Source organism: Wyeomyia smithii, chromosome 1, assembly GCF_029784165.1.
Source record: "Wyeomyia smithii strain HCP4-BCI-WySm-NY-G18 chromosome 1, ASM2978416v1, whole genome shotgun sequence".
In the NCBI taxonomy this organism is placed as follows: domain Eukaryota; kingdom Metazoa; phylum Arthropoda; class Insecta; order Diptera; family Culicidae; genus Wyeomyia; species Wyeomyia smithii.
Genome location: NC_073694.1, coordinates 1,310,149 through 1,322,708, shown reverse-complemented (window position 1 = coordinate 1,322,708; position 12,560 = coordinate 1,310,149). Strand labels below are relative to the sequence as shown.

Sequence of the window (12,560 nt, the reverse complement as noted above, 5' to 3'; positions counted from 1 at the left end):
TTGAATTAACAATTTCGGAGTAAAGCAATTGGGACTAATATTAGGAAAATTCTTACTCTGAGCTCATCACCTTCAGATAGTTCAGGTTTTATTTTTTCTTTTAATTTTAAGAAAAAAATCAGTGTACTTTTGTAAGAACCTGAACAATTCACGTGTAAAGCAATGCCATCTGTGCGTGAGTTCTAATACTTCAATATGATGGAAATTGTACTGGGAAAGCTAGGAAATTTTAAATTGTATTCAATATACGTCTATCATAGAAATAGAAGTTTTGGTTTTAAAACTGCAATTAAATTGTTTCTCTCTTTTTTTTTATAAAGGTGACATTAATACATTTTAAAAATATTTCTATCTTTGAACTTTTTTCAATTTCTCTAAACTAGTAACAAATAACTTGGATAAAACTGAATTAGAAAATAGAACAATTCTCCATCATAAGCTACAACTTATTCTGAAGGATCCGAACTCCAAATGATTCGCCGCTCGTAGAAGTCAATGACCATAGCGGGAATATGCTTCCGAGCTAGCGCCGATTCTACCATCTCAATTTCGTCAGTGTTTTTCCATTTAACCATAAAAAACAGATTGCCGTCCTCAGATGTAATACCGAGAATATCCTCCGCAACTAAACCTTTCCGGAAACCATCAACGCCAGGAGGTTGGTCCGCTGTCCGGTTCACGGTGGGATCCGATCTGCCCCGCTTCCTGAGTACTCTAGCGTCGATGTTGTTATCCACGTCGTTCGGTTTCTTCTCAACATCTTCTACCTTGTGGGGTACTGCTGGATCAGAGGCACGTTTTGAAGTGCGTTTGCTAGTGGGGCGCCATTTTTTCTTCGCTTCTTTTTCGTTCAGAAAGTCCCGAATCAACTCTGGACAGCACAAGTTTTGTTCCGGCTCCCAAGTGTTTTCGGACGAGTCACAATCTTTCCATTTGATTAGATACTTCGTTACACCACGGGACGTCCGCTTGGCTAGGATCCGTTCGACTACGTACTCCTTGGAATCGCTGTCGTCCGACATCACTGCGATAATTTTACTTTGATGTAAAAGTTAAAATAAAACAGAAATGTTACAAATTGCTAGATTCAATCAAAGTATGGTTGCAGTTAACATTTATTGTTTTCTGCCATTGATAAAAATTCAAATAATTACCAGATAGAATTACCGAAACTTGAAACAATGTTGAATACCGTTCGTACATTCGCCAACCGAAACTTATCGATAACAAAGAGGAATATTATCGATGCTTTGGAGCCAAATCGAAAGTACACACAAAAATGAAAACACCTCAATATGCGTATTTTTCACGTATTTAGACCATCTGGTGCGGGAAGGTACTTTCAAGACAGGAAACATTCTTGGCGTTGCATTGTCCATGATTTCCACAGCCCCGCCCCCCTCGTAGAATTTTGTAAGAAAATTCCCAACCCATTAGATTGACTCTGCTTCCTGTTCCAAAAAAAAAACCGTACCGAAATACAAGCTTTAACACTTAGGAACCATTCAAATATTACATAACGCGGAATTTGGCAATTTTCAATACCCACCCACCCCCACGTAACGCAATTTTACATGTTGGCCACACGCAATGTAACGCCTCGCTGAATACCCCCCCACCACTGAACGCGTTTGAATGAGCCCTTATAAAAAAAAATTATTAGTCTTTTGGTACGAGAAGAAAAGTTATTTGTAAACCGATCCAAGTCTGAAGAAAATATTGTGGCGTCAGCACTAAATTAAAGTTCGGAAGTCGGACTTCCGACTTCCGAACTTGCTTCCGACTTTACAAACACATAGAATAACTGCGTGTTCACGGTGTTCACACAACATGAACTGCGGGAATGATTTCAATGTATTTGTTTTTGTAAGCCGAACTGACAGCGCAGTGGCGACTGAGATGGTTGCAGTGTTGTGAGAACAACAAACATACAAACATCGGAAGTGAGCCTGACTGCCAGTTCATCAGCGACGTTTTGATAATTTTTATTTAAATGCACAATACCAAGGGGTAAAACAGTTTTTATCTGAGTTACTCTTATGCATGGGAGTAACTCTAATTTACTCAATACTACCTTGAATTTTTTTTTATGTTTATATTCGCGGTAGGGAAAAGGTTTGAGGTTAGATATTCGGAGACACGAGAGTTACCCAGATTTGCTCTTCAAATTTCAGGTTTTCTCAGGAAAACTCAAAATTACTCACTGTCTCTTATTACCGCTGAAATCGGAACAATAAACTTGTAACACATGCATGCTATACGTTTTGTGAGTTTTTTTGTAGAATATTGTTGTTAAATGTTAAATATTACTTTTTGTTATTGTAGATAAATAAAGGCTCCCAAAATTATTGTTTAGAATTAAGTAGGTTTAGAATTAACCCTAAATTTTCCATCAGTGTAAATAGTCACCCAGCTTTCTCCATTTTTGATCACTTATTCAAATAATTTTTTAACTGGTCACTTCACAACCCGTCAACTCTTGTTCACGTCTGTCTCAAAACTGAACCGGGTTTCCAGTCTGCCTTTTTTAAAGGACTTTTGATGGTTAAGAAGAAACCCAAAGGACACTCAATGGTCAAGGAGGAATACAGTGCTGCCACCTTGAAAAGTCTAGTTTATGAGTTTATTCATACTCGCATATGAGCGAGACAATTGAATGCCGTCAACGCGATTTGCTATTCATTCACTTTCACACGATTGATTTATTCTATCGTATATGGCCGATACACGCTTATCGAAAACGTTTAATCCTAATTCTATTACGCCGATTTTTAAAACATTTTATCGTACCTCTTTTTTTAAACTGACCGCCCTATATATTATCCGCAATATTATCTACACCAGCCCAAATATTTATATTTATTGTCAAAACATCTCGAAGCAGTTTCAGTGCAGTGGGCTGGTGAACATACACTCGAGCACGACTGTATCCTGTTCTCTGGCGAAGAGGGAGAGGAAGACGGAAAATGAGAGGTTGAGAGAAGGATGGTAAAAACCGATCGAGGATTGAGAAGTAGACCGCCGTGGAGTAAGAATCGTTGTAGCATGATCCTCAGTGAATGGTACGATTTTGGAGAAAAAGTAAAGTGCAAGTGAAAGAACGTTGGCAAGGTTCGACCTGTTTATCGCTGGAAAACCCTGACACTGGTGCGGAGTCACGTCGAAAAGTGACTGCCGAAGGAAAATCGCTACACTGGTGCGGAGAAGCGGTCATTAGGACGAGAGACCAACGGAGCCACGTGGGATTTGATGTTGGCCGAATCAGCAGGCGATCGAACTTCGTAACAATAGGAAAGGCGTTGGGTGTCATCAGAATTTGGTCATTCTGGCGGAGGTGCTGGTGTCCGGCGAGTCAGGCTATAGTCGGGACACACGTAGGCAAAGGGTGAAACAAACGTTCTTGAGGAGAAGGCCCGAAGAGGTCCGGTTGAGCCTGGCCCCGCTCTTTGAGGCCCAAACCGATGGGTTACCCCCTTGTCTACAAGTACGGTGGATAGAATCAAAGCTACCCCAATCAACGTGTTTAAAAGCTCTGTTCATCACTTATGAATCCGCTAAAGGTATGTTCTTCCGTGTCACTCTCCCTCTCTCTCGCGCTTGCATGTTCCAGTCATCAGTTCCTGACGGCCGCATTGTCATACTTTAATCTAAATACCGGTTAGGGAACATACTTAAATGACGTAGCATTTTTTCCATGATTTTTAAGCCCCCCCTCCCCCCTCGTAGCATTTGGTCACAAAACCTAAACCCCCCTGAAAAAAAACGTAGCATTCGAATACCCCCCCCTCTCTCCGCTTCTGAAAAACGCGGTTTTTTATACGCGGGATTTTTACGAGGTTTTTTTTACGCGGATTTTTTAATTAACGCGATTTTTTTTCACGCGGTACCGCGCTAATTCAAAAACTTTTTCGCGAATTTTCGAATTAACGTGGGTTTGGAACCAGAAACGTTTAAGTGTTTATCTAGTAGAAGCTTAGTCCAAAAATAACCACCGCCCTCCGAAAGATCCGGAATGACCGTCGAAGAGGACAATTTTAAATACTGGTTCTAGAGCGTATCGGGTTTTTTTCTAAGCCCTTCTTGCTGGTTCATTTTACGTGGATTTTCGAATTAACGCGGTTTTTTTTACGAGGTATACGTAATAAAAACCTAACTGTAGTAACATACATACAAATAATACTTGAAAAAAACCGTGTCTAATTCAATTTATTTTGAACTTGTAGACTCGTGACTGCATCTTCTGTTTCGAAGGGCTTGTGTTTTGGTACAAGGAGTAAAGGTGTTTAAACAACTCAGTATGATCCATGTCTGCAGAAAACACAGAAACTATTCCGGAAATGAAACGAGTATCTAGTAATTTTCACTATTAAAAGCAACAAAAAAGCAACGATTTTAGTATTCAAAACAGATTGTGTGTTTGGAAATCCAAGTGATTGTTTATGTAACAGAGCTTTTAGAAGATTTCAGAATGCCACAGATAAATACATTTCGACAGATCTCGCTGCAATGCTTTGTGCAATGTTTTAGTGTATATTGATAATACATTTTTCCTGCAAAAAAAATCAGTCTTTAAAAAAATGCTATGTCGATTTTACTCCAACCCCCCCTCCCCCTTGTCTCAGCTTGTCACAAAATGATGATATCCCCCCTCCCCCCATAAATGATACGTCATTTAAGTATGGTCCCTTAGGGGCCATCCACGTACCACGTGGACAGATTTTGAACGATTTAAATTTTAAATTTGATAGCATTAGAAGAAGCAAAGATACGTGACGTGTGGCTGAGTTTATTTTTTTTTTAGTTTCGAAATACAAAGCAAACAACGCAATCTACTTTCCTACCTAGATTTTGAACGTATTGTCCTTTCGTATGAGAAAGATAACACCAGTTTATTATCTTGATAAGGATCTTCAAATGATTCTAGAACAACTTCAAAAGCCTTAAATATTTCTAGAATGATTTAGTTAAAAGGATTTTCAAACCATTCCGAAACATTTATATTTAAAAATGATTCTGAAATTCATTGGAAATTTATTCCAGAAAAATCAAAAATTGCAAAACGATTCTCGAATGATTCCAAATCCTTTTGAAATTATCGTGAAAGAGAGTGGATTTCAGCACCGGTTACAGAGGTTACATCGCAAGTCGGTTGGAAGCGGTCGGCAGTTGCAATCCATAACCGCAAGCGAGGCGTGAAAGATGGCATCCTTCCCGGACGAACACATACGATTCGCATAGATTCTCTAGGATTCCTCACAATGGATTCCTGAGCGTCCTTGAAAAGGATTCCTGAAAAGAACTTTCAGGCATGCCTTGTACATATGGCTCTAGGATTCTTGAAATAATAATCGTGAGTGGGAATCCTCCGGATCATGTTCGCGATTCCTTTCACGATTCCGTCACCGAGTTATAGGTATTCTGGGGTTAAATTCTCCGCGTGTTAGTAAGGGTTCGTACATCGCCGGAACGAAGACGAAGATGGCCAGACCGTAGTCAACTAGTCTACTTCCATCAGATGGAGGTCTCACCTGACGTAAGTGCTACGTGGCCAACCAATTATACTTGAGGATCATCTGTAGCTGACCACCTGTCCATTCCAATGGCTTTTTCGTAGTCTCTCCAACTCTTTTCAAAAAATTCGAAATTGGCTTCCATATCTCCTTCTAATGCAAGCGGCGATGGCTGAGGTACCGAAACGCTTGCAGTGCATGGCTGGCGACTAGCCGATACGGTAGCGGCTATTGATTGTTGATTCACTGTCGCTGTTATTCCACGGAAAAGCTCTTCAAACATTCTGGTTTGATGATCCAAAAGTTGCTGGAACTGCTGATTATCCATTTCAATGAGGATGCGTAATAACTGCTGAAAACAAAATGGTCGCGAACTAATTGCGACTTTGCGTTTTCCCACAATCACTATTCCCGTGACGCTTTTTGAAAGTCTCGATTATTTGTTACTTTTTGTTTCGCGATGTCAATGACGCAGAAAACACTATTTTCACAAACAAACTTTACTTTTTTACTTCTGACACCATGTTCTATTTGAGTAATACACGCGATATAACTAAACCAAACTCATTTATTGAACCGTCTAGAAGTACGTACTAATAGCGAATGAAAATTAGAACAAAGTGTCGGTATCAATACAGGGTCATCTAATGACAAGGGGTGTGCAACTACTGCAACACGATTCTCGAATGATTCCAAATCCTTTTGAAATTATCGTGAAAGAGGGTGAATTTCAGCACCGGTTACAGAGGTTACATCGCAAGTCGGTTGGAAGCGGTCGGCAGTTGCAATCCATAACCGCAAGCGAGGCGTGAAAGATGGCATCCTTCCCGGACGAATACATACGATTCGCATAGATTCTCTAGGATTCCTCACAATGGATTCCTGAGCGTCCTTGAAAAGGATTCCTGAAAAAGAACTTTCAGGAATGCCTTGTATATGGCTCTAGGATTCTTGAAAACATAATCGTGAGTGGGAATCCCCCGGATCATGTTTGCGATTTCTTTCACGATTCCTTCACCGAGTTATAGGTATCCTGGGGATAAATTCTCTGCGTGTTAGTAAGGGTTCGTACATCGCCGGAACGGAGACGAAGTTGGCCAGACCGTAAGATATAAAACTCAACTGGTCTACTTCCATCAGATGGAGGTCTCACCTGACGTAAGTGCTACGTGGCCAACCAATTATACTTCGTACAACTGGTTATTCGTGTCCTGCGCCACAGTCTATTTTCTTGTTTGCCATCGAGTGGCTAGGCCATTTCCCCTAAACATGACATAAAAGCGTCATCGGAGACGCAAACGCACAGGTTGAGAAGGAGCAGGGGCGGACGAAGGCTGATTTGAGCTGCAGGCGAAGACTGATTTTGCCGCCCCCCCCCCCTCAAATTTTTATTTTATATGAAACGCATTTTCTATAGACTCGAAAATTTTATTAGACAGCATGTGTTGTGTTAACAATTCAAAAATGAACATTTCATGCTTTCAATGTTGAAATTTTTTTTATCGTTTCCGACATATCAATTTCTTGAAGCACCTGTCTTTCTATCGATATTATCGCCAAGCCACACAAACGTTCTTGCGACATGGTCGATCGTAGTTACGTCTTTATAAGTTCTAATTTTGAGAAACTTCTCTCGCCACTTGTTACTTACTTAATTTACTTTTAAGGCGACAGACCGATTATCAATCCAGTGCCGAATCCAGAATACGTCGCCATGTCACTCGGTCTTGGGCTGCTATACTCCAATCGCCCCTAACACCTATTTCGCGTGCATTCTCGTCGACAGCACACATCCAACGAGTGCGGGGTTCACCCCGAAGTTGACGACCTCTATCGGGATTCCTGCTAAATGTAGCCTTCGCTTGACGCTCATCCGGCATTCTCGTTACATGCCCAGCCCACTGAAGCCTGCCGTGTTTTATCCGCTTGACTATATCCGCCGACTTGTATGCCTGGTACACTTCATGGTTCATGCGTCTGCGCCAAACACCATTTTCTAGTTTATCGCCAAGGATTGAACGCAAAATCCTACGCTCAAAAACACCAAGAGCTCACCGATCGGCCCTTTTTCAGCGACCATGATTCATGGCCGTAGAGAGCCACCGGAAGAATCAGTGTTTTATAGAGTGCAAGTTTAGTACGGATTTGCAGACTGCGGGACCTTAGCTGGTTACGTAGTCCGTAAAAGGCCCTGTTTGCGGCTGCTATCCGCCTCTTTATCTCACGGCTAACCTCGTTGTCACATGTCACTAATGTTCCCAGGTAAATAAATTCGTCGACTACTTCAAATGTTTCCCCATCTAGCACCACCGCAGCACCAACCTCCAACGGACTACCACGCACTCTGCCAGCCACCATGTATTTCGTTTAGGCAGAGTTTATGACAAGCCCCAATCTCGCAGCTTCTTGCCTGAGAGGTCCGAAGGCCTCTTCCACTGCTCTACGATTAATACCAATAATGTCGATATCATCCGCAAAACCTAGAACAAACAACAATATCGCACGCTAGTCTGGGGCTAATGCGGTCTCGATCAACTAGATTAGTTGAGAAAATTCGATATCGATATTGTTTTTCGGCACATTTTGCATGTTGTAGGATAAGTACAACGACACACCGTGCCCCAGTGCTGAGTCGAGAAAATTTTTCGCTCGAAAAGTTCCTCGACCTGATCGGGAATCGAACCCAATATCACAACCGTTTGGGAGAGCTGGCCGACCGACATCGCTAACCACAGAACCACGGGGACCACCTAGAAGCGTGTGCGATTTCGTAATGATGGTGCCGCTTCTCTGCACACCTCTCCTGCACCAGCTCTCCGTATAGCACCTTCCAATGCGATGTTGAACAATAAGTTCGACAGCCCATCACCCTGCTTCAAACCATCTAACGTCACGAAAGGGTCCGATATCCCACCGGTTATCCTGACGCTTGATGTAAAACCTTCAAGGGTGGCACGTATCAGCCTAATCAGCTTTGTTGGGAAGCCATGTTCGAGCATGATCCGCCATAACTCATTTCTCTTAACTGAATCGTACGCTGCCCTGAAGTCTATGAACAGATGGTGCGTCTGCAAGTTGAATTCTCGAAATTTTATCGAGGATTTGTCGCAAGGTAAACATTTGGTCCGTCGTGGAGCGTCCCCCTCGAAAACCGCATTGGTACTCGCCAACAAAGGTCTCCTGCAACGGCCTCAGTCTGTGGAACAGGATGCGGGAGAGAATTTTGTACACGGTATTGAGAAGAGTTATGCCCCGATAATTGCTACAGTCCAGGCGATGACCTTTTTTGTAGATCGGGCATATGAGACCCTCCAACCAGTCCGAAGGCAATTCTTCATCAGACCACACTCTCAATATGATCCGATGGATGGCACGATACAGCTGTTCGCTTCCGACTTTGAAGAGTTCGGCGGGAATGCCGTCCTTCCCAGCTGCCTTGCAGTTTCTCAGCTCTTCCACTGCTTTCTTCACCTCGTCCATGGATGGTGGATCCACAGCTTGACCATCATCCTCAATAGTCATCCTGCTCCTTTCGACTCCACTGTTTCCCTCACCGTTCAACAGCACACTGAAGGGTTCCTTCCAACGCCTGGCCACCTCTGTTTTATCGGTTATCAGGTTCCCCTCCCTATCGTTGCACATGACAGGAGCTGACACGTTTCGATTCCTAATTCCGTTGACCTTCTTGTAGAAGCTCCTCGCATCGTGCCTGGAGAAGCAACCTTCCGCCTCCGCAAGAAGACGCTCCCAATGCTGTCGTTTCTTCCGGCGATGGAGTCTCTTTTCAGCGGCTCTAGCATCTCGATATCTACCCACGCTCTGACGAGTCACAGCCGTGGCCAACATGTGACCCCTGGCGCGGTTCTTCTCCTCCGTCACTCGCTGGCACTCAGCGTCGAACCACTCATTGGACGCAGCTGCCGCAGTTGTACCCAACACTTCTCGCGCTGTAATGCTGATCGAACTGTGGATGTGTCTCCTGCGCTTTCATTGTATGTCTTTTTCAGGAGCTCAAAGAACACCACTTGTTACACTAATGGGTAAAGTGAGTAAAATTCTCAAAGATACAAAAACATTTGAAAAAGTATCAATCAGTTGATTTTTTGTGATGTAGTTTAACGCATTCATTGGAGTCGCCTCAGCTGGCAATAAGGTGATAAACTAACAAGTTCTTGGTGCATTTCATGTCCATCGATGTCACACTCTTTCTTGTGTGTGAGGATTTTCTGTAAATTTAGACAACTTTTCTCTAACTGATCTGTACTACAACCCATTAAACTGTGAATATCATGCAAGAAGCTGAAATTGTCACTGTGATTTTTCATTAACTGGAATCGATCATCGAACGATGCAATAGCTACATCCAATACAGAATAGAAGAAATTCACTTTGAAAGAGAGCTTTTTCGATGTAATTGGTTCATCTGACTGTTCGTATGCAAACTGTTTCTTTATCATTCTCGGCCGAATTCGTGTTTCTGTTTGAAACTCCGGATTTACTTCTAAAGCATCAGTAATGACGCTATTCAAACCTTCATTTCTCATATTTTTCAAAAAGTTTTAAACGTTGCCTATCAAGTCTATAGTGTTTTCGAAACTGCTATATTATTTTTTGAAGGTACTTACTCACTAAATTGATTTTGAACAAAATTGAATGCCAAGCTACTAAACTGCATAAGAATTTGATTTTATCAATTTTTTTTGCTAGGCTTTTTGCAGTATTTCTTGCGAACGCATCTTGCTTCAGATCCCGATTGCTTCATATAGGGCATAATAAATTTCTCCTATATTAAACCTCAAGGGAATGACAGCATCAATTCGACTTTCCCAACGCGTTCCACTCAGAGGCTTTACCGTAAGGGATCATTCAAATAATACATAACGCTCTAGGGGGTGGGAGGGTATTCAGCGGAGCGTTATATTGCATGTGGCCAACATGTAAAATTGCGTTACATGGGGGTGGGTGGGTATTGAAAATTGCCAAATTCCGCGTTATGTAATATTTGAATGGTTCCTAAGAGAAGTATTGTGTTTTTTGAACGATGAGTTGAAGCAGAAAAGAAGTTGAAAATTTCTTGCACGACACTGAAAAAGTCTACTGCATCAAAACATGACTTGGCACCATCGCTAACAACAAGATTGAGAGAATGGTTGCTGCATGGAACGGATTGATTTTTACAAAAGTTGATTTTTACAAAAAAAGTTTAAGATAATTAGTTTAAGAGATTATGACAGATCTCGACGTTTTATGCATTTCTAAGACCATTTTTTTCAATATCGAACATTTTACGAACTACCTGTGCATTTTTTATCGGCCGAAAAAGTGAAACTTTGAACGCTTCGAGGCACCACTTTTCCAAATCCGACTGAGCTGAAATTTTGCAAGACAGTTGTTCTTGTGGCATGTGGAGTGTTAGTACAACGTTAGTACATGAAAATGTGGATGGTCGCGTCGCACGTGAATGGAAATCTTGCTAGAGAGAGAAAAAATTTCCTCGTCGCTTAAAAAATAAACACACGCATTAGCCGTCTGTTTGCCGCCCCTCGATGATTGACGAGCAGGCGACCGCCTGCTTCGCCTACGCGTTAATCCGCCCCTGAGAAGGAGTGATACTTCCGTCCAGACATTCAAGGGTGTAGCCTTCACTCGCAACGAAAATGGCCTGAGGCTTTGCCGCGGCCAGAGGAATGTCCACATGTAGCTTCATGTTTAAATATTCGGAAACACACCTGGAGGCCCAATCCAAATGGAGAAGCCTGCCTCAAGATCGAGCACGTACTGATTGACGGTCGGCACTTGGACGTTACTGATGTTAGGTCTTTTCGGGGACCAAACATTGACTCTGACCGTTATCTACCCCGAGCAAAACATCCATGTCAGGTGGCAACATTACCGTTATCCGCGTACGGTTGTCGAACGTGCTGAAATCTTGCACAGAGACTTGCAAGGAGTCACTTGCCCACACCACACGTCAGAGTATAGAAAGATACAGGAAGGCAAGAGCTGCCGAAAATAGAGTCCACCGTCGGAAGAAGCTGATACTCGCCAGTGCAGAAGACAACTTTGCTAGAAACGACGTAAGGAGCTTCTGTAGAATAGTCAACAGAGTCAGAAGCAGGAACTTACCCGTATCGGTGATGTGTAATGTGTTTTCACCCTGCGACAGATCCTTGATGAGTTCCGGGAGTATAACTTGCAGACCATCAGTTTGTAGGTTTTAGGGCGACTCAGTGAGAAGAAAGGAGCTGTAGCAGATAACGCTAGACACGGTTTTCCGACGAAACTAATTAAGCTGAGCCGTATGACGCAAGAGGATCGAAATTATGCGTGCGGATAGCTGGCAAGACATCAGTCGCTTTCGTAACGTTGATGGAGATGCGTTCTCCAATTTTCAACATCGGAGGACCGTCAAGCAGACCTTTTAATAGGGAACCGGTGAAGTTGAGACTCAGCATGAACTTTTCCAAAACAAGCAGGGCAGGGAGCGTGGAAATTTCGGTGATGTTGGTGCTGAAGTGGAGATTGATGGGGAACGATTTAAAGTGGTGGCAGAATTCGTTTATCTTGGTACGCTTATTACATGTGACAACGATATAAGAGGCGAGGCTAAACGATGAGTTGCAGCTCCGAACAGGGCTTTCTACGGTCTACGTAGTCAGCTTTGGTCCCGTAGTTTGCAAACTCGCTGATCCTCCCGGTTACCCTCTACGAATATAAAGCATGGACGCTGAAGGAAGCTGATCGAGCGCTCGAAGTTTTTGAGCGCAAAGTTCTATGATCGCAGACGCATGAATTACACGAGTTTTACCAGGTATACAAACTTACCGATCTAATAAAGGTAAAACAGCGGGGTAGGTTTTAGTGGGCTGAACACATAGTCAACAAGAAGAGCCCGTCGACTCAGAGGTAGGCCTCGCACTCGGTGGATGTGCGCAGTGGAAGTAGAGACCGGCAAACGATCCGTCGGCCAACAAAGTAAATAAGCCCTTTTTCTATAGCAACGCAGATTGTGATACCATTCAACCACGAACACAAACAATTTTCAAGATA

At 42.7% G+C, this 12,560-nt stretch overlaps 1 protein-coding gene across 1 annotated transcript; it reads right to left on the bottom strand.

Annotated features, from left to right (window-relative positions):
- Positions 1 to 37: 37 nt before the first annotated feature.
- LOC129718027 (chromobox protein homolog 3-like) lies at positions 38 to 1,217 on the bottom strand. Its single transcript, XM_055668406.1, has 2 exons — positions 1,155 to 1,217; positions 38 to 1,038 (listed from the first exon to the last, which is right to left on the bottom strand). Exon 2 carries the CDS (start codon positions 1,020 to 1,022, stop codon positions 447 to 449), a length of 576 nt encoding a protein of 191 aa, XP_055524381.1. The 5' UTR covers positions 1,023 to 1,038; positions 1,155 to 1,217; the 3' UTR covers positions 38 to 446.
- Between the last annotated feature and the right edge of the window lie 11,343 nt (positions 1,218 to 12,560).

Excerpts from the sequence above, each read along its gene's own strand:
- LOC129718027 (XM_055668406.1), bottom strand. The coding sequence starts at position 1,022 with ATGTCGGACGACAGCGATTCCAAGGAGTACGTAGTCGAACGGATCCTA.